Raw genomic sequence first — 15,459 nt, 5'->3', positions numbered from 1 at the left:
TTTTGAAAAATCTCTGGACCTTTTATTGCTTGTCTACATTATAAAGAGAACCTCCTTGCAAAATTTCAGCTTTCTACGGGTTTGGGGTTGAACGTTGATGATTAAGTCAGTGAGTGAGTCAGAACTTTTCTTTTTATACAACTTGGGTATATTTAGGTTCTATTTAAATCAAACACGTAAGTAGGTATTTGTACAAATTGGTTTATTCGAAAGAAATATTTATTACGGTAAATAGTAAAATGCTTGCAGCAGTACATTGGCTGACTTTTAAAATATAGGAAAAATAAAGTATCTAAAGCTCTGGTTTCCTAGAATAGCGGTGATATAGCGGCCGCTATGACTATGTTATTATGTTGAATGACGTAACTAAAACGATTTAAAATAATATGCCTTCTTTGAGTGCATTATATTAATTCGTCGGCATTTCGTCTGTGTTAAAAAAAATCTCTTTAGCACGCATGAGCACGCACATTTTAGTGATCTACTGTCTGTACTTTATCCACGGAGAGAAGTTAATATAGGGCTCTCTTTGTTATATAATCCCACACAAATGACAAAGAGAGAAAGTCAGTGAGCGTTAACCATTTTCAGTAACTAACCAATCACAAACGAGTCTATGTTTCCGAATTGAATATCGAATGATTTTTGAAAATATAGGTTTTCTAATAGTAGTACAAACAGGAAAACAGGTTATATATTATACAGTACTCACTAAGTAACATTATCGCTATTCTAGATAATAGCTTCTCGCATAGGGTAGCTATACTTCGGAAATTGTCCGGTGCATTCTTATAATTTCAAGCATTACGAGTATTCTGTCAAGTACAGTCTTTATTTATCCATTGTTCGACATAGGCTACTTCATATGCAAGCTATTCTTACTGGTGTTGGGCGAGCCTCCTCCAAGTTTTTCCTGCAAGCTTGGCGATGTCGGACTAACGAAACTGTTTTTTTTTTGTCTTTCCGATACTCGGTCTCCATTCGTCATGGTCATCTGTAGTCCTAGGGACATGCCCTGCCCATCTCCATATCGATCTGGACGATCTATTTTGTATCCTATGTCCATATGCCTTAAGTTAGTAAGTTTAGTCCAAGTCAGAGGTATATGTACCCTAGAGTTGTGATGTGCGAGACAGAGCTGATTGGCTGTTTGATTCTGAGGTCCTGTTCTTAGTTGTCATTTGTATTGAGTTTTCTTTATGCGAATGAGTGCACAATTCGTAGAACCTAGAAAAAAATTAAAATGTGTTTCAATTTTCAAAGTAAGATAACTATACCAAGTGGGGTATCATATGAAAGAACTTTACATGTACATTCTAAAACAGATTTTTATTTATTATTATGCAAAACAGTTTTTGATTTATCGTGCAAAATGTCGGAAAAATATCCGACTACGCGAGTCTGACTCACACTTGGTCGATTTTTTTAATTATTAAAACCAATCCTATAATTTTTAGAAGCATGGTCTAAAGTTGAAGACTCGCCCACTAGGTGGTCAGATTACATCAAACGAGTCACAGAGAGTCGCTGGTGATTAATTTTGGTGAAGACTATCTTCGGAACTCCTCAACGGATAAGAGTAAATTGCTCGCGATCGGTGTAATGGCCTTGGGTAATGGCTTGAAAAAAGTCGGGCGAGCTTCATGCTTTGATTTCTAATTTCTTTTATTATACTCGCATATACTCGCTCTATTATACTCGCTTTATTATACTCGGGTATACTCGCTCGTTATCAATAACGAGCGAGTATACCCGATTTCAAAATCGGTTTTTATTTTATTTTTGAATGTTTTGTAAACATCTCCTTTGTAGGTTCGTCAAGACACATGGTCGTGTGTCGAAGCCAAGCTCGATACATAAACACGTGTAAAAACATTTTATTTTTTTTACTTTTTAGTGTTTATGGTTATTGAAGTCGGTTTTTATTCTAGTTTTGAAAAATTTGTAAACTCTCTCCTAGGAATGCACTATGTCGATCATACTTCAACTCGCACAGCCGATTTACGGGTGGATGTGACCACAACCTTTTTTGAGGTCTGGAATTTGGATTCGCGCCTGGGTATCTGGATTATGATGATGATCTCACTTACCTTACCTTGAGTTTATAGTATATTTTCTTCTTGAACACAAAGATGAGAAATATTGTAACGCCGATAAACATATTGAATATGTCAGAGATCTGCCACAGGAAGTGGTTTTTACCGACCGTGATACTCAGTGTTTCAAACAGCCAACTGACGCCCATTATAACGGACAGTGTAGAGGCACTAGTAAATAGGCATTTTCGAGCTACGACGTGTGAGCCGTAGCGAGTTTGGTTAGTTGCATCTAGCCCGTTGTATCATGTTGACGTTTACAAATTGTAACTTAAAATTGTGAATTATAATATATATTTTTTTTAGTGTTCATTTCTTTTGTTTTTATTACTACCCTGGTAGAGAACACGGCGCTATATATACATCAAATATCTGTACAAAAATACCTGTACATTGGTGACTCGGACTTTGAACTACCAGGGTAGCGCGTGTTAATTTTCTTAATTAAAATAAAGTAAAGTAACGTAAGCTAGGGCAACTCAAATTAACACGTGTAAGGAAGTGAAAAACTAAAAAACTTTAAAAATGGCGCAACCTACGACAGTAGTGATGGATGAAGACACGCATCTAGCGTCGATATCTATCACGTCGAAGATCCCGGAGTTTTGGACCGACCAACCTAGGGTCTGGTTTATCCAGCTGGAAGCAATACTGGCACCACAAAAACAAGGAGACGCATCGAAGTATAATATAGTGGTATCCAAGCTGGGTAAGGATGTCATACAACAAGTGACGGACATCCTCATCAATCCTCCGGAGGAGAGTAAGTACGAGGTACTTAAAGAAAGGTTGCTGAACATATATGAAGAGTCGGAGAACCGCCAAATACAGAAGCTCATCGGGGAGATGGAACTGAGTGATCAGAAACCCAGCCACCTCCTCCGAAAGATGCAGGATCTGGCAAGGGGTAAAATTAGTAATGAGACCCTAAGCGTTTTATGGCAGAATCTGCTACCAGCAGCAGCACGAGGCGTTCTGGCTGCGACAGAAGCCAAAGATCTAGACAGACTAGCCGTGATTGCTGACAAAGTAATGGAAACTATGAAGTCCCAACTGATAGCAGAAGTGGCAGTTAAGGAGGCGGTACCAGGAACTTCGTCAATGGCAGCTGAAATAGCCAGGATCCATGCGAGGTTGGACCAGCTGGACAGGTCCAGACACAGTTGGCGAGGCAGGCGAGGTCGCGGAGGGTTCCGTGGTCGTTCGCGTTCCCGAGGACGAGAGGACAGCAGGTCCAGACGTACCCCGGATAGCCCGGACTGGCTCTGCGTGCATCATTTTAGATACAGGCAGAGAGCTAATCGCTGCGAACAGCCGTGCACCTGGAATAAGCAGGAAAACTAGTGAAGATGCAGGTGGAACCGGTGGGTACCTGCGTCGAATTTGGGAACCACCGTTTATGTATTACGGATAAAGACAATGGCATACGTTATTTAATAGACACAGGTGCGAACATTTCAGTGTTGCCTAAAAGTTATAAATCAGTGTGTGACAGTGCAATGAATAATAAATACAAACTTTATGCCGCGAATGGTAGTGAAATACAGACTTTCGGAACAAAGACTCTAGTGTTAAATTTAAGATTGCGTCGTGCGTTTAAGTGGACTTTTGTAATAGCCGACGTTAAACAACCCATTTTAGGAGCGGATTTTTTAGCTAAGTATAATTTGTTAGTAGACTTAAGAAACAGACGATTGTTAGATAAAGAAACTAACATGTATGTAATTTCCACTATAGTAAACTCGGAGCATTCATCTATTTTTACTATAGCCGAGTCGCATCCATGTTATTCTCTTCTAAGTAGGTTTCCAGAATTGACAATGCCAGCGACGTTCAAAGAACCACCACGTCACAGCGTAAGACACCACATCGAGACTTCAGGACCTCCGGTGCATGCGCGCCCAAGGCCACTGCCGCCGGACCGATTTAAAAAGGTAAGAGAAGAATTTCGCCTTATGCAGGAAATGGGTATTTGCCGCCCGTCAAAGAGTGCGTGGGCGAGTCCTCTACACGTTGTACCTAAAAAAGATGGTAATATAAGGCCGTGTGGAGACTATAGAGCGCTGAATGCAATTACGAAGCCTGATAGATACCCAATTCCTCACATAAAGGATTTTACGTTTATTTTAGCCGATAAGAAAGTATTTAGCAGGATTGATATTAACCGAGCGTATCATTTTATTCCGATAGCAGAGGATGACGTGGAGAAAACAGCAATCATTACACCTTTTGGTTTATTTGAATGGCCATGTATGTCTTTCGGTTTAAGAAACGCAGCACAAACATTTCAACGTTTCATGAATAATTATGTTTTACAGGATTTAGAGGCAAATTTTCAACAAAATAACCCGGATTGCGCGAATTATAAAACTGAATTTGTTTTTTCATACTTAGATGATTTAATAATAGCTAGTGAAAATAGTTCGCTCCACGAAAAACATTTAGAGACCGTTTTTGAAAGATTACAACAAGTTGGGCTAACTATTAATTTAGCAAAGTGTGCATTTTCGCAGGATAAAGTTGAGTTTCTGGGTCATGAGGTCTCAGCCAGTGGCTTAAGGCCGTTGCCAAGCAAGGTCCAAGCCATTGTAGACTTTCCCAGACCGAAAACGGTAGAGGAACTTCGTAGATTTCTAGGCATGGTAAATTTCTATAGAAGTCATTTGCCTCAGGCAGCCGAATATCAAGCTGAATTAAATAAGTATCTTCACGGAGCAAAGAAACGTGACAAAAGTAGTATAGTGTGGACAGAAAGTGCTGTTCAAGCTTTCGAACAATGCAAGTTGAATTTACAGAACGCTGCTTTGTTAGCGTATCCGATAACAGGTCAAGTGCTTGCTATAATGGCAGACGCGTCAAATACTTGCGTTGGAGGCACATTGCAACAAAGAGTAAATAACGAATGGGTTCCATTAGGTTATTTTTCAAAAAAATTGACTGACACGCAACAAAAGTACAGTACCTACGACAGGGAGTTACTTTCGCTTTATTTGTCAGTGCAATATTTTAGGAACATGTTCGAAGGTAGAGATCTCGTTTTGTATACAGATCATAAGCCGTTAACGTTTGCGTTTAAAAAGCTAAGTAGTAGTAAAGAAACGCCGCGAAGGACCCGTCAGTTATTATTTATTAGTGAGTTCACGACGGATATACGCTATACAAAAGGCGAAGAGAACGCGCCCGCGGACGCGTTATCGCGCGTTGAAACAATTTCGTGCCCGTCTGTACTTGACTTCACAGAAGTGGCTATTGCGCAAGCGAACGACAAAGAGCTCACAGAATTGTTAGGAACAAAAAACGGTAATACGAGACTAATAAAAATTGACTTGCCGAGTGTAAATAAGCCGATTGTTTGTAACTTGCGAGGCGATAAGGCTAGGCCTTACTTACCAAAACAGTTTAGGCGTATCGCATTCGAAACAATACATAACCTAAGTCATCCTGGCATTAGAACAACAAGGAAAATGGTAACTAATAATTATTTTTGGCCTGGGATGAATAAAGATATAGGTATTTGGGCTAGGTCGTGCATAGAGTGTCAAAAAGCAAAGGTTCACAGACACACTATGTCACCTTTAGGGCAATTTGCAAAAGTAGATAGAATGTGTCATTTACACATTGACATTACAGGTCCATTCACTATTTCAGAGGAAGGCTACAGGTATTGTCTTACAATGATCGATAGAGAAACAGGTTGGCCGGAAGCATTTCCAATTAAAGATATTTGTGCGAAGACAGTAGCCAAACTCGTGTATGAAGGATGGATTACTAGACATGGGTGTTTTATTAATTTGAGTTCAGATCAAGGAAAGCAATTTGAAAGCAGTCTCTTTAGACAGTTAATGAAATATTTAGGGGTTCATAAGTTTAGGACGACACCGTACCATCCACAAAGTAATGGCATGATCGAACGATGGCATCGTAGTTTTAAGGCCGCCTTAATGGCGAGATTAAAGGACAATAGGTCGTGGGTTGAAGAAATGCACACCATTATGATGGGACTGCGTGCAGCACCACGCAGTGACACAGGGGTAAGTGCTGCGGAATTAACCTTCGGGCGAACTCTGAGGCTCCCTGGAGAATTTTTCGAACCATCGGATAGTAAGATAACGGACGGTGAGGAGTACCTAAAGCAGTTGAAACAGGTAATTAGTAATTTAAGACCGAAACCCGAGACACAGAGAGACTCTCGAACTATTTTTGTGCACCCTGCCTTAAAAGACTGTAAAAAAGTTTTTGTTAGAAACGATGTAATGCGTAAGTGTCTGCAACCACCGTATGACGGTCCCTATGACGTCATAAAGCGGTTGGAAAAAGCATACTTAGTACAGTTACCCAATAGACAAGCACTAATTTCAATTGACAGGTTGAAACCGGCTTTTGTCCTGGATATCAAAAATCCACGACAAACGCTGGTTGAAACGACATGTAAGAAAAAATGTAGATTTAGCGACGATGACGTTTTGCCGACTCATACAATCCGTACTACTCGGAGTGGGAGAGTCAGCAAAACGCCCGTTAGGTATCAGTAGAATAATTTGAGTATCAACTAGTAATTAAGCAACAAGTATTACGAAATAAGTATTGTAAAATGGTCCCGATCCGCATATATTATTTTTTATTAGAAAACATAACTAAACCTTATTATTGGGAGTGTTAGAGTGGTTGACGATTGTTATAATTTATTGGATAGTGTGTAAATGTAAAATGTAATGTAACCAACATTCGAAGCGTTGAGTGCAACGAAGGCTGAATGGCGTAGGAATAGCAACAATTGAACGTGGTATTGCCACAGCGACCCCGTCGCCACCCGCTCAAGTTGTAGTGACCTCATCTCAAGTATGATGTGTTAAGAGATGTACCATGCATCGAATCAAAGGAACACTTTAACTGGGTGACGTGTTTAAATTATGATTTGTTGGGTAAGCGGATCGGAAACATTGCTAGGGTTGTCGAAAAATGAAGAACGAATATTGTGAAATAAAATTAAGGTTGCAGAAATTCGTATTTGTTTAATTTTTATTAAGATAAAAATTTGGGGTGGTGTGATGTAGAGGCACTAGTAAATAGGCATTTTCGAGCTACGACGTGTGAGCCGTAGCGAGTTTGGTTAGTTGCATCTAGCCCGTTGTATCATGTTGACGTTTACAAATTGTAACTTAAAATTGTGAATTATAATATATATTTTTTTTAGTGTTCATTTCTTTTGTTTTTATTACTACCCTGGTAGAGAACACGGCGCTATATATACATCAAATATCTGTACAAAAATACCTGTACAGACAGCTTAACGTAAACCATCAATCTGAAAAAAAAAACATATAATTTGAAACTTTTTATCAATGAGGAACTGAATGTTCAGCTTTTTAGGGTTCCGTACCTCAAAAGGAATAACAGGATCCTCATAGGATCACTTTGTTGTCTGTCTGTTTGTCCGTCCGTCCGTCGTGTCTGTCCAGAAAACCTATAGGTACTTCCCGTTGACCTAGAATCATGAAATTTGGCAGGTAGGAAGGTCTTATAGCACAAGTAACGGAATAAATCCGAAAACCGTAAGATGGTTACATCACAGAAAAAATATTTAAACGTGTTTCAGTTTTCAAAACAAGATAACTAATACCAAGTGGGGTATCATAAGGAAGGGCTTTTACCCGTACATTCTAAAATAGATTTTTTTTTTTATGCTTAATAGTTTTTGATTTATCGTGCAAAATATCGGAAAAAATACCCGAGTACGGAACCCTCGGTGCGCGAGTCTGACTCGCACTTGGCCGGTTTTTTTACTGCGAGGTAGGCTTGCACTTGGTGACAATCATCTCTACATAACACTTCCCGCCGCGTGTCCCTATATACGCTTAGATCTTTTAAATTACGCAACGGACTCGTTAACTTAGTGTGTAATTTTTTTGCAAAAGTCACTACATTATAGCCACTGAGCTCATTCGACATTTATTTTTAATCCAATAGAGCAGCAATGTAGAACCAACTAATGTCCCATGAACTTGGTGGCTTGGTATCTCTCAGTGTTAGACACTGAGCGAATCACTCCGCAGGATGCCAAGTTTTAGGCAGCTGTTTTGGCCTTTGCCTTGATGTATTTCCCATTTGCTGTAATAAGATATTATCTTAATAAGTTCTGTACCTGAGCTTTTGTTTCCGGTGAGCAGTAGGGTTGCCAGCAGCTTTAGAATCAGAGCTCAGAATACCAGTGCCTCGCATCAACCGTCTGATGTTGTAGGCTGTCATCAGGAAAAACACCCAGTTGCTCAGAATAAGGATTGTCATAGGTATGTACAGGTACACATTTCTTGGTTCATCTATAATAATTTACAAGTGTAAATTAAAAACACCCCCGACAAGTGAAGGTTACAGTAACTAGAAAAGAGCTGATAACTTTCAAACGGCTGAACCGATATTCTTGGATTATGCCACCATTCAAACAAAAAAACTAAATTAAAATCGGTTCATTAGTTTAGGAGCTACGATGCCACAGACAGAAACACAGATACCTACACAAATACACACGTCAAACTTATAACACTCCTCTTTTTGGATCGGGAGTTAAAAATGCTTTAAAAAAGAATTAATATTCTATTAGGTACTGTTATAAAAAAACTTATACTTACCTTCAAGAAAATTACACCCTCCGTCAGGTATGCGAGGTCTGATAATGTGAGACGGTAAATTATTAGCTTCGTTCATGGCTACCAATACGATAGTCATGATCCCAGGCAGTCCCCACCCGTAGATGCAATACATGAAAAACTTAAAGCGTTCTCCTCTTCTGTGAATTGGTCTGGCTTTCGCGTACCCCCTGCATAAAAAAAAGCAGATGTGAGATTCATCCGTTCTAGTTTCAGGCTGATCTAAGCATTTATAAACAGTTGTACGAACTTAGTTTTCGTATATTTTTTTCATCATCATCATGATTCATGATCAATCCATCAGCGCAGGGGCCCACTACAGAGTACGGTGGGTTTCATTATCCAACTATCATTTCTAACTTACTGAACAGATTTAAACATACGGGGTATTGTTAGAATCCTTTCACTATCCCAAGTTTTCTATCATTCTTTTGAAAAAAAAAATATGCTGGCATTTAAAAAATTCACCATACATGTGGAAAAGATCTATATGCCGGCATTTAAAAATTTCACCATACATGTGGAAACAAAATCTTTGTTCGTTTTTAGGTTCCGTACCTCAAAAGGAAAAACGGAACCCTTATGGGATCACTTTGTTGTTTGTCTATCTGTCGGTCTGTCTGTCCATCTGTCGTGTCTGTCAATAAAACCTATAGGGTACTTCTCGTTGACCTAGAATCATGAAATTTGGCAGGTAGGTAGGTCTCAAAACACAAGTAAAGGAATAAATCCGAAAACCGTAAATTTCTGGTTTTATCATACAAAAAAAATTAACATGTGTTCACGAAAAATTTAATTCACTAAATCAAATATAGATGGCGCAGACTGTTAATAACTTGCAGAGTTCTTGATAAAGGTGTTAGCTGTAGCCTGTATATCTTTTACGATGGTATGGAACCCTTCATGGCTGAGTCCGACTCGCACTTGACCGTTTTTTTGCCTGGGTAGTTGGTGTTGTTTAAATTACGACTAGTTACTGAAATGGATACAAAGCTTTCGACTTACCGGAAAGTCCACCAAATGTCAACCGACATAATATTCATCCAGCAGAATGATGCCAATAAAACAAAGTAAAGTAATGCAGCTGAAACAATAAAGTAGTAAGTAATAACTTGTTTTGGATAAACACCAACTTTAAAACAAGACTGAATAGGCACCTTCTAGGTAAACGCGTCCCATCTTAGGCCACATCATCACTTTCCATCACGTGTGATTGTGGTCAAGCGCTTGCCTATAGTGAATAAAAAAAAATAACTCTCTAGAAGTCTAGACTCTAGAGGCATTTTTTGCATAATATAGTAGGAAAAATCTTCAGATGCAATTATCGTTATGTTGTGCTAAGTCACTAACAATTCCTAGCTGGTTACCTTACTTTGGCACACACTGAAAAGCTCTGCTTTTTTAGGGCTTCAAGAATGATCAGTGCGTATGCACTAATCATTCTTTAAGCCATAAAAAGCTTAGATTTAAGGAAGCATTAATAATAGATCTAGGAAGCATTAAGTGCCTAAGTATTTAGGGACTTAATGCTTCCTTAAATCTATTATTCTGTTTAATTTACCGTTGTAGCTAAGAAGTTTGAATAACTGACTGCTGACCTTTAGTAAAAGAGATGCACATGAAGAAGAACTTTGAAATTACACATTTGGACGAAAAATCTGACAGTGGTAAACGTCAGACACAGATATTATTTGTTTCTAGAATGTGTCTACAAAATTTTATCAAATGAAAACCGAACTATTACGTTTGTTGTACGTTGTAAGCGTCGGTCAGGAAAAAGCAGGTGTCATTTAAATGATTTTAACAAATTATTGGAATGTCCTCCCAAAACCATATGTTCAAAGTACACATGTTAGAGACACGCGTAGAGGTTATCCGAGAGTTTTAATCTAAGATTTTTTTAATACCATATTTATATTTATGAACTCAGAATTTTTTCCTCTTTCATTTGATATCCCATTCGATAAAATAGCAAAGAAATTTTTTGTAGACCCCCACTTTTTTGGGTGTAACGTCCGTCAGGTCAAGGCTACGGTGGAACATATATAAATACAAACCTATACTTTGCCTATAACCTTGCTTTCTGGATCTGAGCCGCGCTTTTGATCTAGTGAATTATGAAATCCTCTGGAGCAAATTGCGCGGCTCAGGTGTCCCTAAATCAGTGGTAGAGGTGTTGAGATACTGGTATGGGGGACAAACAAATCACGTAAGGTGGGGCGACACGACCTCTGATGCCTACAGATCAGAGTGCGGGGTTCGTCAGGGCGGACTGACCTCTCCGGATCTTTTTAATGTGTACGTCAATGACCTGATCGGTGGCCTGAGGAGCACTGGAGTCGGCTGCCATATCGATGGTGTTTGCTTTAACAACCTAAGCTATGCGGACGACATGGTGCTCCTTAGCCCGTCGGTCAAAGGTCTCAGAAAGTTACTGTCAGTCTGTGAGAATTATGCTAAATCTCACGGACTGAAGTACAATGTCTTGAAGACTGAAATGTTGATTTTTAAAGCAGGGAAGGGTCCGGAGAGGATTCTCGAAGTGTTTTTGGACGGGACAGCAGTTCGGGTCCTTAGGCAGTTCAAATATCTTGGCCACATCGTGACTGACGATCGTAAGGACGATCTTGACATGGAGCGAGAAAGGCGGGCATTGTCGGTTCGGTGCAACATGCTCGCGCGCAGATTTTCTAAATGCAGTAAAGAAGTAAAGGGCACCCTCTTCAGGGCTTACTGCCAGTGTTTTTATACCTGTCAGTTATGGTACCGGTACAAGAGGGCGTCCTTTAGCACCATAAGGGTGCAATATAATGATGCATACCGCATCCTTATGAAGCTTCCAAGATACTGCAGCGCATCGAGCATGTTCGCCGAGGCGGGAATGCCCGATTTCTTTGCTGTTATCAGGACGCGGATATCTTCCTTCTGGGAAAGATTGCGTGGCTCTGATAACAGCATCCTCCAGGTGGTAGGCCAGGACCTACGCAGTCCTATAATAGCACATTGGAGGTTGATGCATCGAGATTTAAACCGAAAATAGCTCAAAATTGCTCACCTCCAGTGTGCTATTTTGAATTTAATTTAAATAATGTTTGTATTATTATACAATATTATTATTTCATTCTTGTATACTTTTTTGGGTTTTTACCCTAAATAAAGAAAATTATTATATTATTATATACATACATACATAGACTGCGAAAATCATAACCCTGCCTTTGGCTTTTCCGTAGGTAGTCGGGTAAAAATAATTTCAAAACTACTTACTCTTGTAAATACACAACGGTTTTGGGAATGCAATTCTCTGCATCATAGCCAGCAAAATGAAGGATATCAATAAACTGGTTATGTAAGCCATCAGGATCATTCCCCCAAGGTTACGCAGTTCGGGCAATGCAATGTAGACGAGAAGAACCAACACCATGAACACTGAAGATATTGTAAGGCCTGGAAAACGTATGAAATATTGTGGCTGGAGTTTGAACCGCCGACCTTTCGGAATTCGGTCCGCTCCTCAACCGTTGAACTATTGAGGCTTTTAAGTTCAATAAGAGCTTTACGTTTTATTGTAATATTTTCAATCATAAAAAAATACTTATTACTAAAAGTACTTATTAATGTTAAAAATACTTAATAATATAGGTATACTCACAGTAAAAAGTTTTGTAATATTTTCAATCATAAAAAAATACTTATTACTAAAAGTACTTATTAATGTTAAAAATACTTAATAATATAGGTATACTCACAGTAAAAAGTTATAAACCAACACCATGAACACTGAAGATATTGTAAGGCCTGGAAAACGTATGAAATATTGTGGCTGGAGTTTGAACCGCCGACCTTTCGGAATTCGGTCCGCTCCTCAACCGTTGAACTATTGAGGCTTTTAAGTTCAATAAGAGCTTTACGTTTTATTGTAATATTTTCAATCATAAAAAAATACTTATTACTAAAAGTACTTATTAATGTTAAAAATACTTAATAATATAGGTATACTCACAGTAAAAAGTTATAACAGACTTGTTGTCTGGCGGTACAAATGTTACTGGTGTTATTGATACAATTCGGGGCTTCGGTTCATCATCTTCTGAGCTAACCACGAATTCGAGACAAAAGTTGGAAACAAAAATCCAGTTGTCCGAGAGTAAGTACACCTCCGCGGTCTGAAAAAAGTTTTATACATTAGACCTAAGTACTAATTAGTACTCTAGATGCCGTTGATTGTCGAGTTAGGAGCATCACACTAATATTATAAAGGAGAAAGTTTGTATGTGTGTGTGTGTGTGTGTGTATGTTTGTTACTCACACCTTCACGCAAAAACTACTGGACGGATTGGGCTGAAATTTAGAATGGAGATAGATTATACCCTGGATTAGCACATAGGCTACTTTTTATCCCGGAAAATCAAAGAGTTCCCACGGGAATTTTAAAAAACCTAAGTACATCCACGCGAACGAAGTCGCGGGTATAGTCTAATAAGGCTAGGAGACTCAGAGGCGAAACTTCAAAGTCTCGATCACTGCCGTAAGGTTGCCTGCTTATCGGTTTTTATCCGACTGCGGCAAAGCCAAAAGGAAGGGGTTATGATTTTAGCAGTCTATGTATGTATGTATGTTTGTATCTAGATTCTTATAGGATATATTTCGGACAGTGTACTCATGTCGATATTTTCTCCCTCACCTTTTTACCACCATATTGCAAGACTTCGGGTGAGTTTCCATCCTTATATCGTCGACATTCCATATTCACGCATGAAACGTTTTGCGACATACCTACGCATGGCTAATCCAACCAACTACAATTCGAGTACTAATAGGCAGCTTCTAGGTAAACGCGTTAAATCTTATGCTACATCATCACTTTCCATCAGGTGTGAATGTGGTCAAGCGTGTGCTTATAAAATGAATAAAAAAACACAATTACTGCCCCAGAAATTCAGATCCACGCATCAGGTTACCCAAAAACTGGCGCTTATCCTTATTTAGCCCAGTGTTATGCCTGGAATTCCTTTGCGTAATTTGTGTTTTAACCTAAGCTGGCTTCTTGACTTTGTTAAAAAATCGGCCAAGTGCGAGTCAGACTCGCGCACCAAGGCTTCCGTACTCAGGTATTTTTTCCATCATTTTGCACGATAAATCTAAAACTATTATACATAAAAATAAATAAAAATCTGTTTTAGAATATACAGGTAAAGCCCTTTCATATGATACCCCACTTGGTATAGTTATCTAACTTACTAAAAAGGCATCATTTCCCAAAAAGAACAGTCAAAACCTTGGAATAAGAACCCAGGTCAAAACTTTCAAATCATTATTTGACTATGGCAAAACTCTAGATAAAAGTCTGGAAAACCTTTGCATCATTTCTATAAATTCTTATCTATATAATATAGTATATACACGGAAACTGAAAAATACCTAGATGTAAAAACATTCAAACCTCAGTCAAATATGATTGCATATCGTTTTCCTCTCCAATTAAAGGGTTGCTATCATTGAATAATTTGTCGTGGCCAATTTTTTCGAACATGCCTCCAGGCACGAGATAAGAACAGATATCACTCAATTTTTTATCTATTAGTTTTAGAGTTCCATTAGTAGTATTGTCATTATAAGCCTCATAAATTGGCATACTGTTAAAATCATATATCTTATCAGAGGTAACGCATTGCATGGATGTGGAGTTCAAATATTCCCCTCGCTCACAACATTTCGGGATGCACTTTTTTTCTTTTGTTCGATCGACATTCCGACTGAGTACTTTAGGTGTTGCAAATATACTTCTCGATGATAACACTATTACGAAAATTATAACAAGGAATAATTTGGAACACATAATTTATGTACTGTGTGGCTAAATGTAAATTAAATACTGTCACAGTATTATAATTTTAACACCGACCGACAGAATTTTCCTTTTCAGTTAGGTACATTTAGAATTCAAATCTAAAACTTAGTAAGTGCGTGTCAGAATAAAGAGAGAGCCTGTGAGGGCTAGACCTTCGTTATTTTGTAAAAGCTAAAAGTTTCTTCGTGCATTACCCTATCACAGGGAGAAACGATCAGCGACTAAGAAGTTTGAATCATCATGGCTTTGGCACAATACATAACAGGTAACAAGGTAAGGTAGTTTAGGAGTTTGAAGGATATTATGACATCCAACTCACGTAAAAGTTCAACTTCAGTCATTTATATTTCGTAAACGGCAGTTTTTTCGAAAGTCTAGGTATTCCACTGAATTTCAGTAACATCACAATGATTTTGAAATAGTATATCAGCTATTCATCGAGGTACCTACTACTCTTCAAGGGGATACACAATTTATTATAGACTCCAGCTTTTCATAATCTGTTTAAGTGGGTATGCCTAATATGCCTACTTACCTATACCTACCCTGAAATATGTTTTTCTGAAATTGAAATATGGGTTCGTCTTTGTTATAAATGACATTCGGTAGAATAGATATACTTATTATTTGACGATTTAGAAATAAGCAGGTACTTGTAAAAGTTTATTATCGTACTTCACACTAATATTATAAAGGCGAAAGTTTGTATGTGTGTGTGTGTGTGTGTGTGTGTGTGTGTGTATGTTTGTTACTCCTTCACGCAAAAACTACTGGACGGATTTGGCTGAAATTTGGAATGGAGATAGATAATATCCTGGATTAGCACATAGGCTACTTTTTATCCCGAATAATCAAAGAGTTCCCCCGG

General features: G+C 38.5%; 1 protein-coding gene across 1 annotated transcript; it reads right to left on the bottom strand.

Annotated features, from left to right (window-relative positions):
* Nucleotides 1–479: 479 nt before the first annotated feature.
* On the bottom strand, nucleotides 480–13,487 carry LOC123872607 (G-protein coupled receptor Mth2-like). Its single transcript, XM_045916987.1, has 9 exons — nucleotides 13,425–13,487; nucleotides 12,744–12,906; nucleotides 12,008–12,187; nucleotides 9,746–9,824; nucleotides 8,723–8,910; nucleotides 8,239–8,413; nucleotides 7,381–7,401; nucleotides 2,091–2,267; nucleotides 480–1,227 (listed from the first exon to the last, which is right to left on the bottom strand). The coding sequence occupies exons 1-9, from the start codon at nucleotides 13,485–13,487 to the stop codon at nucleotides 1,113–1,115; spliced, it is 1,161 nt and encodes a 386-aa protein (XP_045772943.1). The 3' UTR covers nucleotides 480–1,112.
* Nucleotides 13,488–15,459: the final 1,972 nt, after the last annotated feature.

This window comes from Maniola jurtina, chromosome 15 (assembly GCF_905333055.1).
Source record: "Maniola jurtina chromosome 15, ilManJurt1.1, whole genome shotgun sequence".
NCBI classification, from domain to species: domain Eukaryota; kingdom Metazoa; phylum Arthropoda; class Insecta; order Lepidoptera; family Nymphalidae; genus Maniola; species Maniola jurtina.
This window is presented reverse-complemented; position numbering and strand designations above follow the sequence as displayed.